The 12,991-nt window shown below is 49.2% G+C and overlaps 1 protein-coding gene across 1 annotated transcript in view; it reads right to left on the bottom strand.

Annotated features, from left to right (window-relative positions):
- Window positions 1-12,991, bottom strand: part of loxl2b (lysyl oxidase-like 2b) — a 40,993-nt gene that overhangs the window by 13,352 nt on the left and 14,650 nt on the right. The window contains exons 4-7 of the mRNA XM_056602569.1: window positions 10,303-10,525; window positions 8,020-8,203; window positions 5,444-5,595; window positions 4,744-4,917 (exon numbers count right to left, since the gene is read on the bottom strand). Coding sequence (XP_056458544.1) covers window positions 4,744-4,917; window positions 5,444-5,595; window positions 8,020-8,203; window positions 10,303-10,525 — 733 coding nt within the window. The remainder of the gene's footprint in view (window positions 1-4,743; window positions 4,918-5,443; window positions 5,596-8,019; window positions 8,204-10,302; window positions 10,526-12,991) is intronic.

Here is a 12,991-nt window from a genome sequence, read left to right as displayed (position 1 = left end):
TTGAGATAGATATAGAGAGGAGGGAGGAGGGAGGGAGGGAGGGAGGGAGGGAGGGAGGGAGGGAGAGAGAGAGAGAGAGAGAGAGAGAGAGAGAGAGAGAGAGAGAGAGAGAGAGAGAGAGAGAGAGAGAGAGAGAGAGAGAGAGAGAGAGAGAGAGAGAGAGAGAGAGAGAGAGAGACAGACAGACAGACAGACAGACAGACAGACAGACAGACAGACAGACGACAGACAGACAGGACAGACAGACAGACAGACAGACAGACAGACAGACAGACAGACAGACAGACAGACAGACAGACAGACAGACAGACAGACAGACAGACAGACAGACAGACAGACAGACAGACACTTTATGGATCCTTTGGGAATGCTCCTTCAGGGAAAGGCGCATTAGTCTGGTCTCAGTTCACTTTAGATTCTGATCTGCGATTTATTAACGGGCGTCTGATTGGCTGAGAGGTACCCAGGGCTCACTGTCTAACATTCATCCTGAGTCACTGCGGGGGGTCTGATAGGCTGAGAGGTGAACGGAGCCCACTGTCTAGGGTTCATTATAAGTCGTCTGATTGGCTGGGAGGGGAATGGAGCTCACTGTCTAACATTCATCCTGAGTCACTCTGCGTGTGTTCTGATTGGCCGAGAGGCGGACTCACTCTCGGAGCAGGACACCCCGGCGGCGTTTCGGCCCCCCCCCTTGGGGCAGGTGAGGTGCGCCCCGTGGTGGAGGCAGTGGGACAGGGTCATCTCCGTCCCGGAGCAGCGCACGCCGCTCATAGCCACGCGGTCCGCGCTCACGTCCCCGGCCAGTACCACGTCTCCTATGGGGAGGGGGGAGGAGGGGGAGGGAGAGAGGGGGAGAGGAGGGAGAGGAGGGAGAGGAGGGAGAGGAGGGAGAGTCAACCTGAGACGGACAAGGTGGCTGCACGCCTCAAACCAAGAACCCCTGAGGCTCCGCCCACTATGAGGCTCCGCCCACTATGAGGCTCCGCCCACTATGAGGCTCCGCCCACGAAACATGTTGTAGACTGATCTCTGAGAGAGAGAGAGAGAGAGAGAGAGAGAGAGAGAGAGAGGGAAAGAGAGAGAGGGAAAGAGAGGGAGGGAGAGAGAGAGAGAGAGAGAGAGAGAGAGAGAGAGAGAGAGAGAGAGGGAAAGAGAGAGAGGGAAAGAGAGGGAGGGAGGGAGAGAGAGAGAGAGAGAGAGAGAGAGAGAGAGAGAGAGAGAGAGAGAGAGAGAGACACACACAGACACAGACAGACAGACAGACAGACAGACAGACAGGTGGAGAGACACTAAAAGTCAAGGAGACGACCTGAACTTAATCCGTTCATGTCACCTCGATGACTGTAACCTTGGTAACCAGCCACCTGGCGTCGTTCATAACTCCCTAAGGTCTTGACCTATTGGGTGGCGTGTAGCTCGGGAGGGTGAGTGGGTTGACTTGCTTGTTCGATCCCCGGCTCCTCCTAGCTGAGTGTCGAGGTGTCGCTGACCGAGACACCTCACCCTAAATGCTCCAGACGAACTGGCTGTCGCCTTGTGTGGCAAACACCGCCGTCGGTATGTGTATGAATGATTGGCAATAATTGTAAAACGCTATTTTACTCGGTACAAAAGCGCTATGCAGATGCAGTCCATTTACCTTGGTTACCTTGGTAGCCTGTAACCATGTTTACCCGTTAACTTGGTAGCCTGTAACCGTGGTTACCTGTAAACCTCTGTTCAGTCGTGCTAACATTGGTCCCCTCGTTAGACGAAGCCATGCTGGGGACGCACGTGAGTAATTGTTTTTAAATGAGTGTTAAATATAAGTGATTACCCGCACTGACCACTAGAGGGCGCACCATCTCCATCAAGAGGAGGAAAGTTATGAACGACGCCTCAAAATACCAATTCAAGAACCATAGGAGCCTCAAGGTGGTCTATCGATCTATATCTTATATCTATCTTGGATCAGCATGTTTGTTGAACTCATTACCATATAACACATTTTGTATACATATGAAAATGTGTTACATTTCAGGGGTTGAGGTGGTGCCATCTTGAGATGATAAGGATAAGGTAAATATACTTATTATAGTACGAAATATGACTAATTCTGATTATGACTAATGATCATAGTCATTATAATTATAACACGATAATGCTACTATTATTAATAGCTCTAATGTGTTTCTTTTCCCTGCCTTGTGGTAGGCCTAAATTCTTGTACAGCCTATGATCGAAAACTGTATTTTTTTTATTTATGTTTTATTTCCCCTCATAAATCTCCGGAGCGTTAACACTAACCTGCATCCGAACTTCAGACATCCTCCCGATCATGATATCAACGAATGTCGTAAAATAAAACCATCCTTCTGGAAGCTAGTGTTTCACGGCCTTGACAACCCGGTGTCACCATGACAACCGGAGTTAGCATGGTGCTAGCGCGCCGTCGTCCTAGCATATGCTCGGATTCAGACAACACTGAATTAAAGTCGGCCCACAGGCTAACAGTTTCCATAATAGAGAGCCTGTCGGTGGACAGATGTATTCCAACGAGTTTGGGGCGGAAACACAAACAAAAAAACACCTTGTTGTGTCAAACACCTTTAAACACATGGTGTTTACCTGCAGTGCGACAGACTGTTAAACAAATGCTGACCACAAGCTTACATTTTTGAACAGGTTTTTTTTATGATTCAAATCGAGGGTGGAAAAGGAATGTGTAATATTGCCAGGTTAACTGCTGAATGTTTATCGATTGTAGAGACTTTGATTACAAGTATGTTAACTGCTGGGAAAAATAACGGCTAAATCAAGGAAAAACAAAATGAGCAGAAAGAATGGAGGACGTGTTAATCATTAAACTTGTCCGGGGGGCAGTTTGTGAAACACGTAGAAGCTTCCTCTTCCCTCCATGGGGAGGAGAGGACGGGACACGGTTCATTCCTCTGCTATGTTATTGTGATCCTGACTGGGCGAAGTCTTCAGCTCAGCAGACCATTGATGACACAAAACCTTTTTGGACACATCTGACTCACTCCAGACATGCACTCACACACAAGCACGTAGGCACGCATGCACGCACACATGCACACACACACACACACACACACACACACACACACACACACACACGCTGTGCTGAACATCTGGCCTTTAAAGGCCTCCCACATACGACATGTTGGACAGCTTTTAGAGGGAGGGATGAAGATTATAAATGTACGGCCACATGGAAGCCCAGAGGACATGTGAAAGCTCTTTGCCAGAACAAACACACACACACACACACACACACACACACACACACACACACACACACACACACACACACACACACACACACACACACACACACACACACACACACACACACAGAGACACACACAAGCCCTCACACACATACAAGCATGCACACACACACAGATAAACTCACACACTTACAAGCATACACACTCACACACGCTTACACACAAACACACGCTGACACATGGACATACTCACACACATACACAGGCCATCACACACAGATACAAGCATACACTCAGACACACACACACACTCGCACACGCTTATACACTCACACACACACACACGCTCACACACACCCACACATACACAGGCCCTCACACACACATACAAGCATGCACATGCACAGACACACACACACAAACACACGCTTCCACACAAACACACACTCACACGCACGCACACACCCACACTCACTCACACATAAACACACACACACACACACACACACACACACACACACACACACACACACACACACACACACACACACACACACACACACACACACACACACACACACACTCACTTATGCAAGCATGCCTCGCATAAACAAACAATTGCAAGCACATACAAGCATAAACACGCACACACACTCACACACACACACAAACAACCACACAAAAAAGTAATTTCATATACAAAGGGTCAACTTATTTTTAAAATGAATATAATGAGATTAGATGAGATAGAAAGTGCTGCGAGGCGGAAAGTAATGAAGTCAGTAATTATCATTCAATCATTTGATTTGTTATCAGCTTCTCCAAAGCATGCTTTTTAAGGTCCCTAGACTCAACAACGCGACGAAGAAAGAACCAAAACACCTGGGCCGAACCTAGGACTGCTCGAATGTGGGAAATCATAATCACCATTATTTTGGTCAATATTGAAATCGCAATCATTCAAACGATTATTTTTGAAAAGTTTGAAAAAATGTTGTATTTATTCAGCATATCTCTCCCAAAAAAACGTTGTAACTGAGAGCTTTGAAAATTTGCCTTAAAAAATACACAAAATGTTCAAAATAAAAAGTTTAAATCTAAAATGATTTACAGATATCTATCCAGCTGTTCTGCCCTTTCTATAAAAAATGTATACAATTAATAAATAAATAATAATAATAATAATTGAAAAACTCGATTATGTTAAATTTGTGATTGTTTGACGCTAAAATCCCAGCAGTTAGCTCTGTAGAGGTTAGCTCCATTTAGCACTTTAGCGGATATCTCCATTTTGCTCTGTAGTGGCTATATCCATTTAGCTCTGTAGGGGTTAGCTCCATTTAGCTCTGTAGCCGTTAGCTCCATTTAGCTCTGTAGCCGTTAGCTCCATTTAGCTCTGTAGCCGTTAGCTCCATTTAGCTCTGTAGCCGTTAGCTCCATTTAGCTTTATAGTGATTAGCTCCGTTGCTCTGTAGCCATTAGCTCTCCGTAGCTCCGTCGCGGTTGGGGGTCTCACCTGGAAGGCGCTGCTGGCGAAGCCGAGCCCCAGCTGCCGGCAGGTCACCATGGCCTCCATGGTGCCCCAGCCCTCGCTGCACACCGTGCCCCACACCAGGGAGCCGTTCCTCTCCACCAGCACCTCCACCCTGCCCTCGAAGGGGTTACGGCCCCCGCGCAGACGCAACTGGGGGCCCGCAAGGAGGCAAGGAATTCAAGGGTTAAACGCTATCATTTAACCGTTTTTTTCAATAGACGTGAAGCTATACATTGCAATACTGTACTGGATAATAGTAACTAAAGGGGACATATTATACCACCAGGTGTGAGTGTTGCTCACCTATCCAGCACAGATCTAGGTGGACACGCGCCCACTAGTGATGTCATATGGGGCAGATTTTCAAAACGGCTTGTAAGGCTAATCACACTCACACCTGGTGGTATAATGTGTCCTCTTTAAGGAGCAGGTATTGGTTAAACATTATGCTATAGTTAGACTCTAGACATGGGGTCGAACTCAGTATCTTTTGGCTAGCCAGGAGAGCCGTTACACTATCCTGCCTCTGCATGCAACGATACATAACAACAAATTATTTCACTAAAGAGTCTGAGAGCGGCCCCTGTGATTGGCTGATCCGTTGATCCCATGGTACCTGTGAGAGGTTCAGGGGAACACCTGTCCCTGTGATTGGCTGATCCGTGGGTAGGCTCACCTGCTCCTGGAAGCCCATGGCGGGTACGTTGCAGCGCACGGCCGCGTCCTCCTCGTGGCTGCAGCCCAGGGACTCCTTGTCGAAGAGGCACTCGGTGATGGACTTCTCGAAGCCCGAGCACTGCACCTCGTTCATGTGCACCGGGCCCATGCCTGCAGACCGGAGTCATGGAGCACAGAGCACGCAGAGAGAGTCAGACAGGAGACATGGAGCACAGAGCACGCAGAGAGAGTCAGACAGGAGACATGGAGCACTGAGCACGCTGAGAGAGTCAGACAGGCGACATGGAGCACAGAGCACGCAGAGAGTCAGACAGGAGACATGGAGCACAGAGCACGCAGAGACAGTCAGCATGCAGACAGGAGACATGGAGCACAGAGCACGCAGAGAGAGTCAGCATGCAGACAGGAGACATGGAGCACAGAGCACGCAGAGAGAGTCAGACAGGAGTCATGGAGCACAGAGCACGCAGACAAGTCAGATAGGAGAAATGGAGCACAGAGCACGCAGAGAGAGTCAGCGTGCAGACAGGAGACATGGAGCACAGAGCACACAGAGAGAGTCAGACAGGAGACATGGAGCACAGAGCACGCAGAGAGAGTCAGACAGGAGACATGGAGCACAGAGCACGCAGAGAGAGTCAGCGTGCAGACAGGAGACATGGAGCACAGAGCACACAGAGAGAGTCAGACAGGAGACATGGAACACAGAGCACGCAGAGAGAGTCAGACAGGAGACATGGAGCACAGAGCACGCAGAGAGAGTCAGCATGCAGACAGGAGAAATGGAGCACAGAGCGCACAGAGAGAGTCAGTGTGTCAGGAGCACAGAGTTCCTCAACCCCATCCGTCAATCAATCCAACTTTATTTTGTAGCGGACGATTGTTTTCCAAATGCACTGCCAATCTAAAAGTGTGCTACCCTGTGTTGCTCGGCAACCATTTCACCTGTCTTGAGAAACAATATCGCTAGGCCGGAGAACGATGAGTTGTTTTCAATTAAATGATTGAATTCGATCTCGCTGTGTGTCTATCTTGTGAAGTAATACTAGCTAGTCTGTAGTAAGCGTTGTGTAACCGTTTTATAAAAGCAATAAGCCACTTGAGGCTGTGATTTACGGTGACTCAGGAACGCCTCTCCTAGCTATTCTGAGAAGTCCCCTTGGCCGTTTCCTAAAAGCCCCATTGTTCTAAAAGCCCCTCGCTAATCTAATATCACTGTGAACCAAGGCCTCTCGTGTGAGAGTGTCGCTTAAATGAGGAATTGAAATCACAGTAAAAGTCCAGGAAGAAATAAACACACCCTTGATAGAAGCCGGGCTAAAAAGTGTTTTGGTTCTAATCGTACACTCTCTATCTCCCTCAGGCACTCGGGGGGGGGGGGGGGGGGGGGGGGCAGGCGAGGCAAATAAAGTGCTTTCTAAATTCCAATTCCTGTTCCCACAACAGTTAAAGGTACAATGATATGCCACCAGTTATGAGCGTAATTAGCCAAGCCATTGAAAATTGGTCTCTTATGACATCACTAGTGGGCGTGCTACAGTCCACAGAATACCCAGTGGACTGCATGAAACGTTGCTCATCTATCCGTCACACATCTAGTTGGACACGCCGGCTTGTGATAGGCCGATTTTCAAAACGGCTTGTAGTGGCTAATCACAATCACACCTGGTGCCATGTCATGGAACCTTTAACTAACAGTTAAATAACAATAAACTAGGTGTGAAGCACAGGCTCAGAGTGGCTGAGACATATTCTAGGGGAGGCAGCTCTATGATTCAGGTCACACTGAATCTCTCCTGGTTTGTTCAGGGTTTAGGGGAGAGCAGGTAACATCTGCAGGTCAGTGATGAATGCTGAGGTGGGGAGGCTGTGGTGAAGCGGTTAGCCAACATGTGTTCCTACAAGGTCATGTTAAATCACACACACAGTGTTCAAATCCCAGATAGTTTCTCTGAGTGACTACGGAGACTGAAAGTCACGTCGGAGAGCTGGTTTCTCCAAAAATGCTCCCGATTGCCAGCGATTTCTCAGACTCTGTGGTTGAAACCGACGGAATGTACCAACGCAGATTTCACTGGTGGAGGAGGGGAGTTGAGAAAACACCAATCAGTGTGATAAGAGAATGCATCGAAGCAAAGTAAACTGGTTGTCTGTTGACTAAAGGTGGTTTAAATGGGATCGGACTAAAGGTGGATTAAATGGGATCTGACTAAAAGTGAATTAAATGGGATCTGACTAAAGGTAGATTAAATGGGATCTGACTAAAGGGGGATTAAATGGGATCCGACTAAAGTTGGTTTAAATGGGATCGGACTAAAGGTGGATTAAATGGGATCCGACTAAAGGTGGTTTAAATGGGATAGGATTTAAAGTGGATTAAATGGGATCGGACTAAAGGTGGTTTAAATGGGATCAGACTAAAGGTGGATCAAATGGAATCCGACTAAAGGTGGATTTAGATGGAATCCGACTAAAGGTGGATTAAATGGGATCGGACTAAAGTCGGACTGAACGGGATGTGACCAAGTTGGGCTGAATGGGATTTGAAGGGAGCGGGTGGCAGGGCGAGCTCACCCTGTCCCAGCCGACCTCCAGAGAGGGACTCCTTGGCCGTGCCGAAGCCCAGCTCCCTGCACACCACGGAGGAGGCCAGCAGGCTCCAGTGGTCGTCACAGATGGTGCCCCACTCTCCGCCCTTCAGCACCTCCACCCGGCCCTCCCCCACGATCGCACCTCCACGCAGTCGCACCAGGGGCTGCTGCAGGGGGGAGACGGGGGAGAGAGGAGGGAGAGAGAGAGAGATAAGAGGGGTTAGAGGGAGGGAAGGAAATGGAGAGAGGTAGAGGGGGGGAGAGAGGCATGTCTCTAAGATGAATGTCTGCAGCCGCGGGACTGTTGACTCACTGCCTCCCGCGTCAGGACGCCACAGACCTGACAGTATACACAACGTAGAGCTACAAACCTAGACAGTATACACAGCAGAAGTAGAGCTGTACACCCGGACAGTTTACACAAGTAGAGCTGAATCCTAGACAGTATACACGAGACGTAGAGCCACAATCCCAGACAGTATACATAGCAGATAGAGCTGCAAACAAAGACAGGATACACAAGACGTAGACCTACAAACACAGACAGTATTCACAGCGGAAGTAATAGCTGGTACAATTTCCACCGCCAGTACTCTCTACTAAAGGCTTTCAGCAGCCACCTCTCTAGTCTCCTCCCACAATGCACCGGTCAGAAGAACTACAGGGCATGTTTCCTCAGGGGAGGACATTACCTGCAGGCTACCCACTGAGCTGTACATAAAGTACATAAAGTCTCATCAGACATTGATGGCTGGGTCAGAGGCCTTTTAACATAATGCCATCTTTTGATAGAAAGCGTTTATCAGAGTTATATTTCAGAGTTCAGATGAATGTCAGAAGTTTTTGGTTAAATTTGTTTTTTTCTCATTTGTACAGTACTTCATGACCCAACAAAATATTATTCCCCCTAATTTCCTTCAATTGTAATTCTAACAGTCGAAACATCAGACGTGGTTTCCGAATCAAAAATAACCTGTTGGGCCAAATATTAATGAATCATCTGGCCTTAAACAGAAAAAAACGTCCATAGTGGCTGGTTTAGCAACCTAGCGTGTCTCAAAATGGCGGCTCTGTTAGCCGGTTAGCTGAAGCGTATCCCTTTATCACCCGGCCCCAGACGCCGCAACCACTGGACTAAAGCGAAGCCGCTTGAGAGGGCTTCGTGATATTTGTTTTTCCTGTCAGTTTGTTTACCAATTCAGCTCCCCCCCCTCCCACCAGAACCCAGCCGGGCCTCATGGAGCATGTATGGGGAACTTTGAGTCGTTAGGATGCAGTGTTCACCCAACCGACAAACGCCGGTGTCTGACTACTGTCAGAATACTAAATCCTACAACAGGAACGCTGGAGTGGACCTGAGGGGAGCAGCCACTGGAAAAGATCCGGGCTCCACCTCCTGTCCGACTGAACCAGGGCTAATGTTGGTAAAGGCTGGATCTGTCGTTAGACAATACAGAAGAGCTGGGTCGACATGCCGTGGCTTGTATTGTTCCCGGGTTACCAGAGACTACACTACCTGGTTTAGCAGCCAGATGTCCTGGCAGCAACCCAGGTAAGGGGAGTGGGTCTGGTATACGCCAATAGTTACTTGAGGTATACTTGGGTTATGGTCTTCTTCTGGAGTTTCAGTTCAGGTTTGTTCAAACTTTTTCACATTCAGTCAGAGAACCACACTATGGTGGGTGTGGTGGGATGTCTGAGGAAGTTTGGAAATAGTGGTCTCTCTCTCTCTCTCTCTCTCTCTCTCTCTCTCTCCCCCTCCCTCCCTCCCTCCCTCCCTCCCTCCCTCCCTCTCTCCCTCTCTCTCTCTCTCTCTCTCTCTCTCTCTCTCTCTCTCTCTCTCTCTCTCTCTCTCTCTCTCTCTCTCTCTCTCTCTCTCTCTCTCTCTCCGTCTCTCTCTATTTCTCCTCCTCCCTCCTCTCTCCCTCTCTCTCTCCCTCTTTCTCCCTCCCTCTCTCCCTCCCTCCCTTCTTCTTTGCCTCCCTCCCTTTTTCCCCTCCCCCTATGCCTCTCCCTCCCTCCCTCTCCCCCTTTCTCCCTCTCTATCTCTCTCCCTTCATCAATCCATCTATCCTTTCCACCATTATACGACATCAAACCAAATACCCTTCATTACTACACAACTATCCCTGTCTCATTCATCATGTTTAGTTTCTGTCACAGCTCAGACCCCTCTCCCCCTCCCCGACCCAGCTAAAATATCGTTCAGAACCAAGATGGCCGCCAGGTGACCAGGGCCCCGGCGGCGGCGGCGTGGCGGACCTACCTCCTGTCTGAAGGCCTTCCTGAAGCCGCTCTGGGGCGTGGGGGCGAAGGCCCGCCCCGGGACGCAGCTGACCACCACGGGCAGCCCCCCGGTGCAGGTCCCGTTGTCCTTCCCCTCCGCCATGTCCCCCTGGCCCAGGTGGCAGCTGGACAGGTGCGCCTCGTTCCCCGTGCAGTTGACCGAGTAGTCCCAGTAGGACGGCTTCCTCCGGCGGGCAAACATCCTGGAGAGGGAGGGAGGAGGGGGGAGGGGGGAGGAGGGGTGGAGGGGTGGAGGTTTGAGGGGTAGAGGGTGGAGGTTGGAGGATCAGAGGGGTGGAGGGTGCAGAGATAGAGGGTGGAGGGGGGAGAACGGGTCAGAGGGGTGGAGGGTGAAGGGGGGTCAGAGCAGTGGTGGGGTGGAGGAGGGGTGGAGGCGGGTGGAGGAGGGTGGAGGTTGGAGGAGGAGGAGAGGGAGGGAAGACGGTTTGGTGAGCCATGAGGATAAGGAGTCAATAATAATCACAACTCAATGAGGAGTTCGTCTTGGTGTGTGGACGCAAGAAAGAAAAAACTTCAACGATGCAGTTGTGAAAAAATAATGGATGAATAAATACAGATAATATGACCTGTGATCTGTGTCCACTGGATTAGAAAATATTTGCTACAACCTCAAATGGAGTCGTCGAAACGACGAGTCGATGAAGAGGAAGTCATTGAATCGTCTGTTTTGATCGCTCTGAGACGTACTCCCGGGCTGATGGCTGAGGATATTGTCTTTTTATTTATTATTACAACACTTCAAGAGAGCAGTTAAACGCTCCACTTGGGAATTACGATCAATACCATCTCGAGCACAAAGCCCACCGCTGAGCCGACCGCAGCTGAGGTGATTTTGTTATTTCTCCACAGAAATCAATTCCAACGCCGGACGACTATCAGATAAGGCCGCCGTCTTACACAGGAGATTGATTCAGACACACATCAGGGTTAATTATGTCCTTTTGAGGCCCCAGTAGCGCTAATCACTTCATCTGCGAAGCGGCTAGCTTCGTTAGCTGTGAGGCTACAGTATGAGAGGGGTCTATGGAGAGGCAGGATACTCTAGAGGTTTAGGGGTTAGATTACAAGCCCAGAGATTCTGGGTTCAAACCCCAATGATGAGATGCTTATTCTGCTCTTTAATGCTTCTATCCTGAAAGTCTTCACTACAAGTCTCTTTGGATGAAGGTGATAAAAAGCAACCAAAGCCCAATTGACCGTTGATCCATCACCATTATCATCGTCGGTATTAGGGGCCTTTCTCTACCAAATGCATCTGTAAAAGGACTGGAGTTCAGAAGATTGCCGGAACAGCCTGTGCTCACATGGCGTAGAACGTGGAGTACGTGACGCAGAGAGGTTGCCAGGAGACAGCGATTGTTTCCCGTCTGCAACCCCAGACGGGAGTGGTTCTGAGGTGAGAGTTCTGACTCGATCAGGGACATACTCTTTGTCCCGGCAGCTTGGAAACACATCCTCTCAGCTCAGCCACTCCAAAGCCGATGTTCCAGACTATCTGGAAGGGCCTTTTCCTTCAAATCCTTGAAATCTTTCTTCTATCTTCTGAGTATGTGTTGTCTGTTGGTTCATTTGTGTATAAATGACATTCATCTCAATGGGAGATTTATATTCCACCTTAGATACCTCTCCTCTTTCCCTCTCTCCCTCCCTCCCACTGACCCTCCCTCCCTCCCTCTCTCCCTCCCTCCCTCTCTCCCTCTTTCTCCTTCTCTCTCTTCCTCCCTTCATCAATCAATCTCTCCCTTCCTCCATTGCTCCATCTTACTCACACACCCCTTCGACTCCACCTCACAGAGAACCAGGAGGAGTTCTGACATGAACACAGAGTCTCAGAGTCTCATAGGAAAGACAAACTAGAGGCCTAGGCCTTGAAACCCCAGCAAACCCGGAGATTACCGGGAAAAGGTCCGCCGCAAAACTAGGCGGCGAGCCTGGGCGGGTTTGAGCGGCGGTCTGTAAAAACAGGCGGTCGGTGTCGTGAGATGGACGGGGAAGTGCAGAGGGACACGTAGATGGAAAAGCAGAGAGAGACGCGGTGGTGCGCTGTGGTCAACAGAGCAAAGAACACGTCCTAGTGCTGCACACACACCACTGGGTTCAGCCTCTCCTCACTGCTGGGAGCGCTCAACCATCCAGCCATGACCTCACTTATATATACATATATATATATATATATGTGTATATACATAGAGAGAACCCTCCATTAGATAATCATACACGCTCTAATGGGAAACCCCCCACATGAAGAGAAGCATTAACAGGAACCCTGCCTTTAAGCTAAATCATTTGTTTACATTACGCATTTCTGGCAGAAATATCAAAGAAGTATCACTCTTTCGGGTGAAACGTCGGTTTTTCAAAGGACCTTCACAGATGGAAACCATGTGAAGGCTGAATGTGGGCCTTCAACACACCTGTTGGTCAGACCCAGCCCGGCCCATGTTTAACTAAGTAGATTTATGATGTTTCAGCGGTCTGCAGTGCAAAGGGAAAGTCTGAGTTCAGACGCAGCAGTCAAGGTGGACCGTGGAAGATAGCTAGTGGGGGCCACCTTGTGAGTTGGAGGATTTTCTGCCACCATAACTCTGAAGGACCTTCTGCAAGACAGGAAGCCGTTCATCTAAACAGAGCTGAGGACGGCAGGTCTA

Source organism: Gadus chalcogrammus, chromosome 11 (assembly GCF_026213295.1).
Source record: "Gadus chalcogrammus isolate NIFS_2021 chromosome 11, NIFS_Gcha_1.0, whole genome shotgun sequence".
NCBI lineage: Eukaryota > Metazoa > Chordata > Actinopteri > Gadiformes > Gadidae > Gadus > Gadus chalcogrammus.
This window is presented reverse-complemented; position numbering and strand designations above follow the sequence as displayed.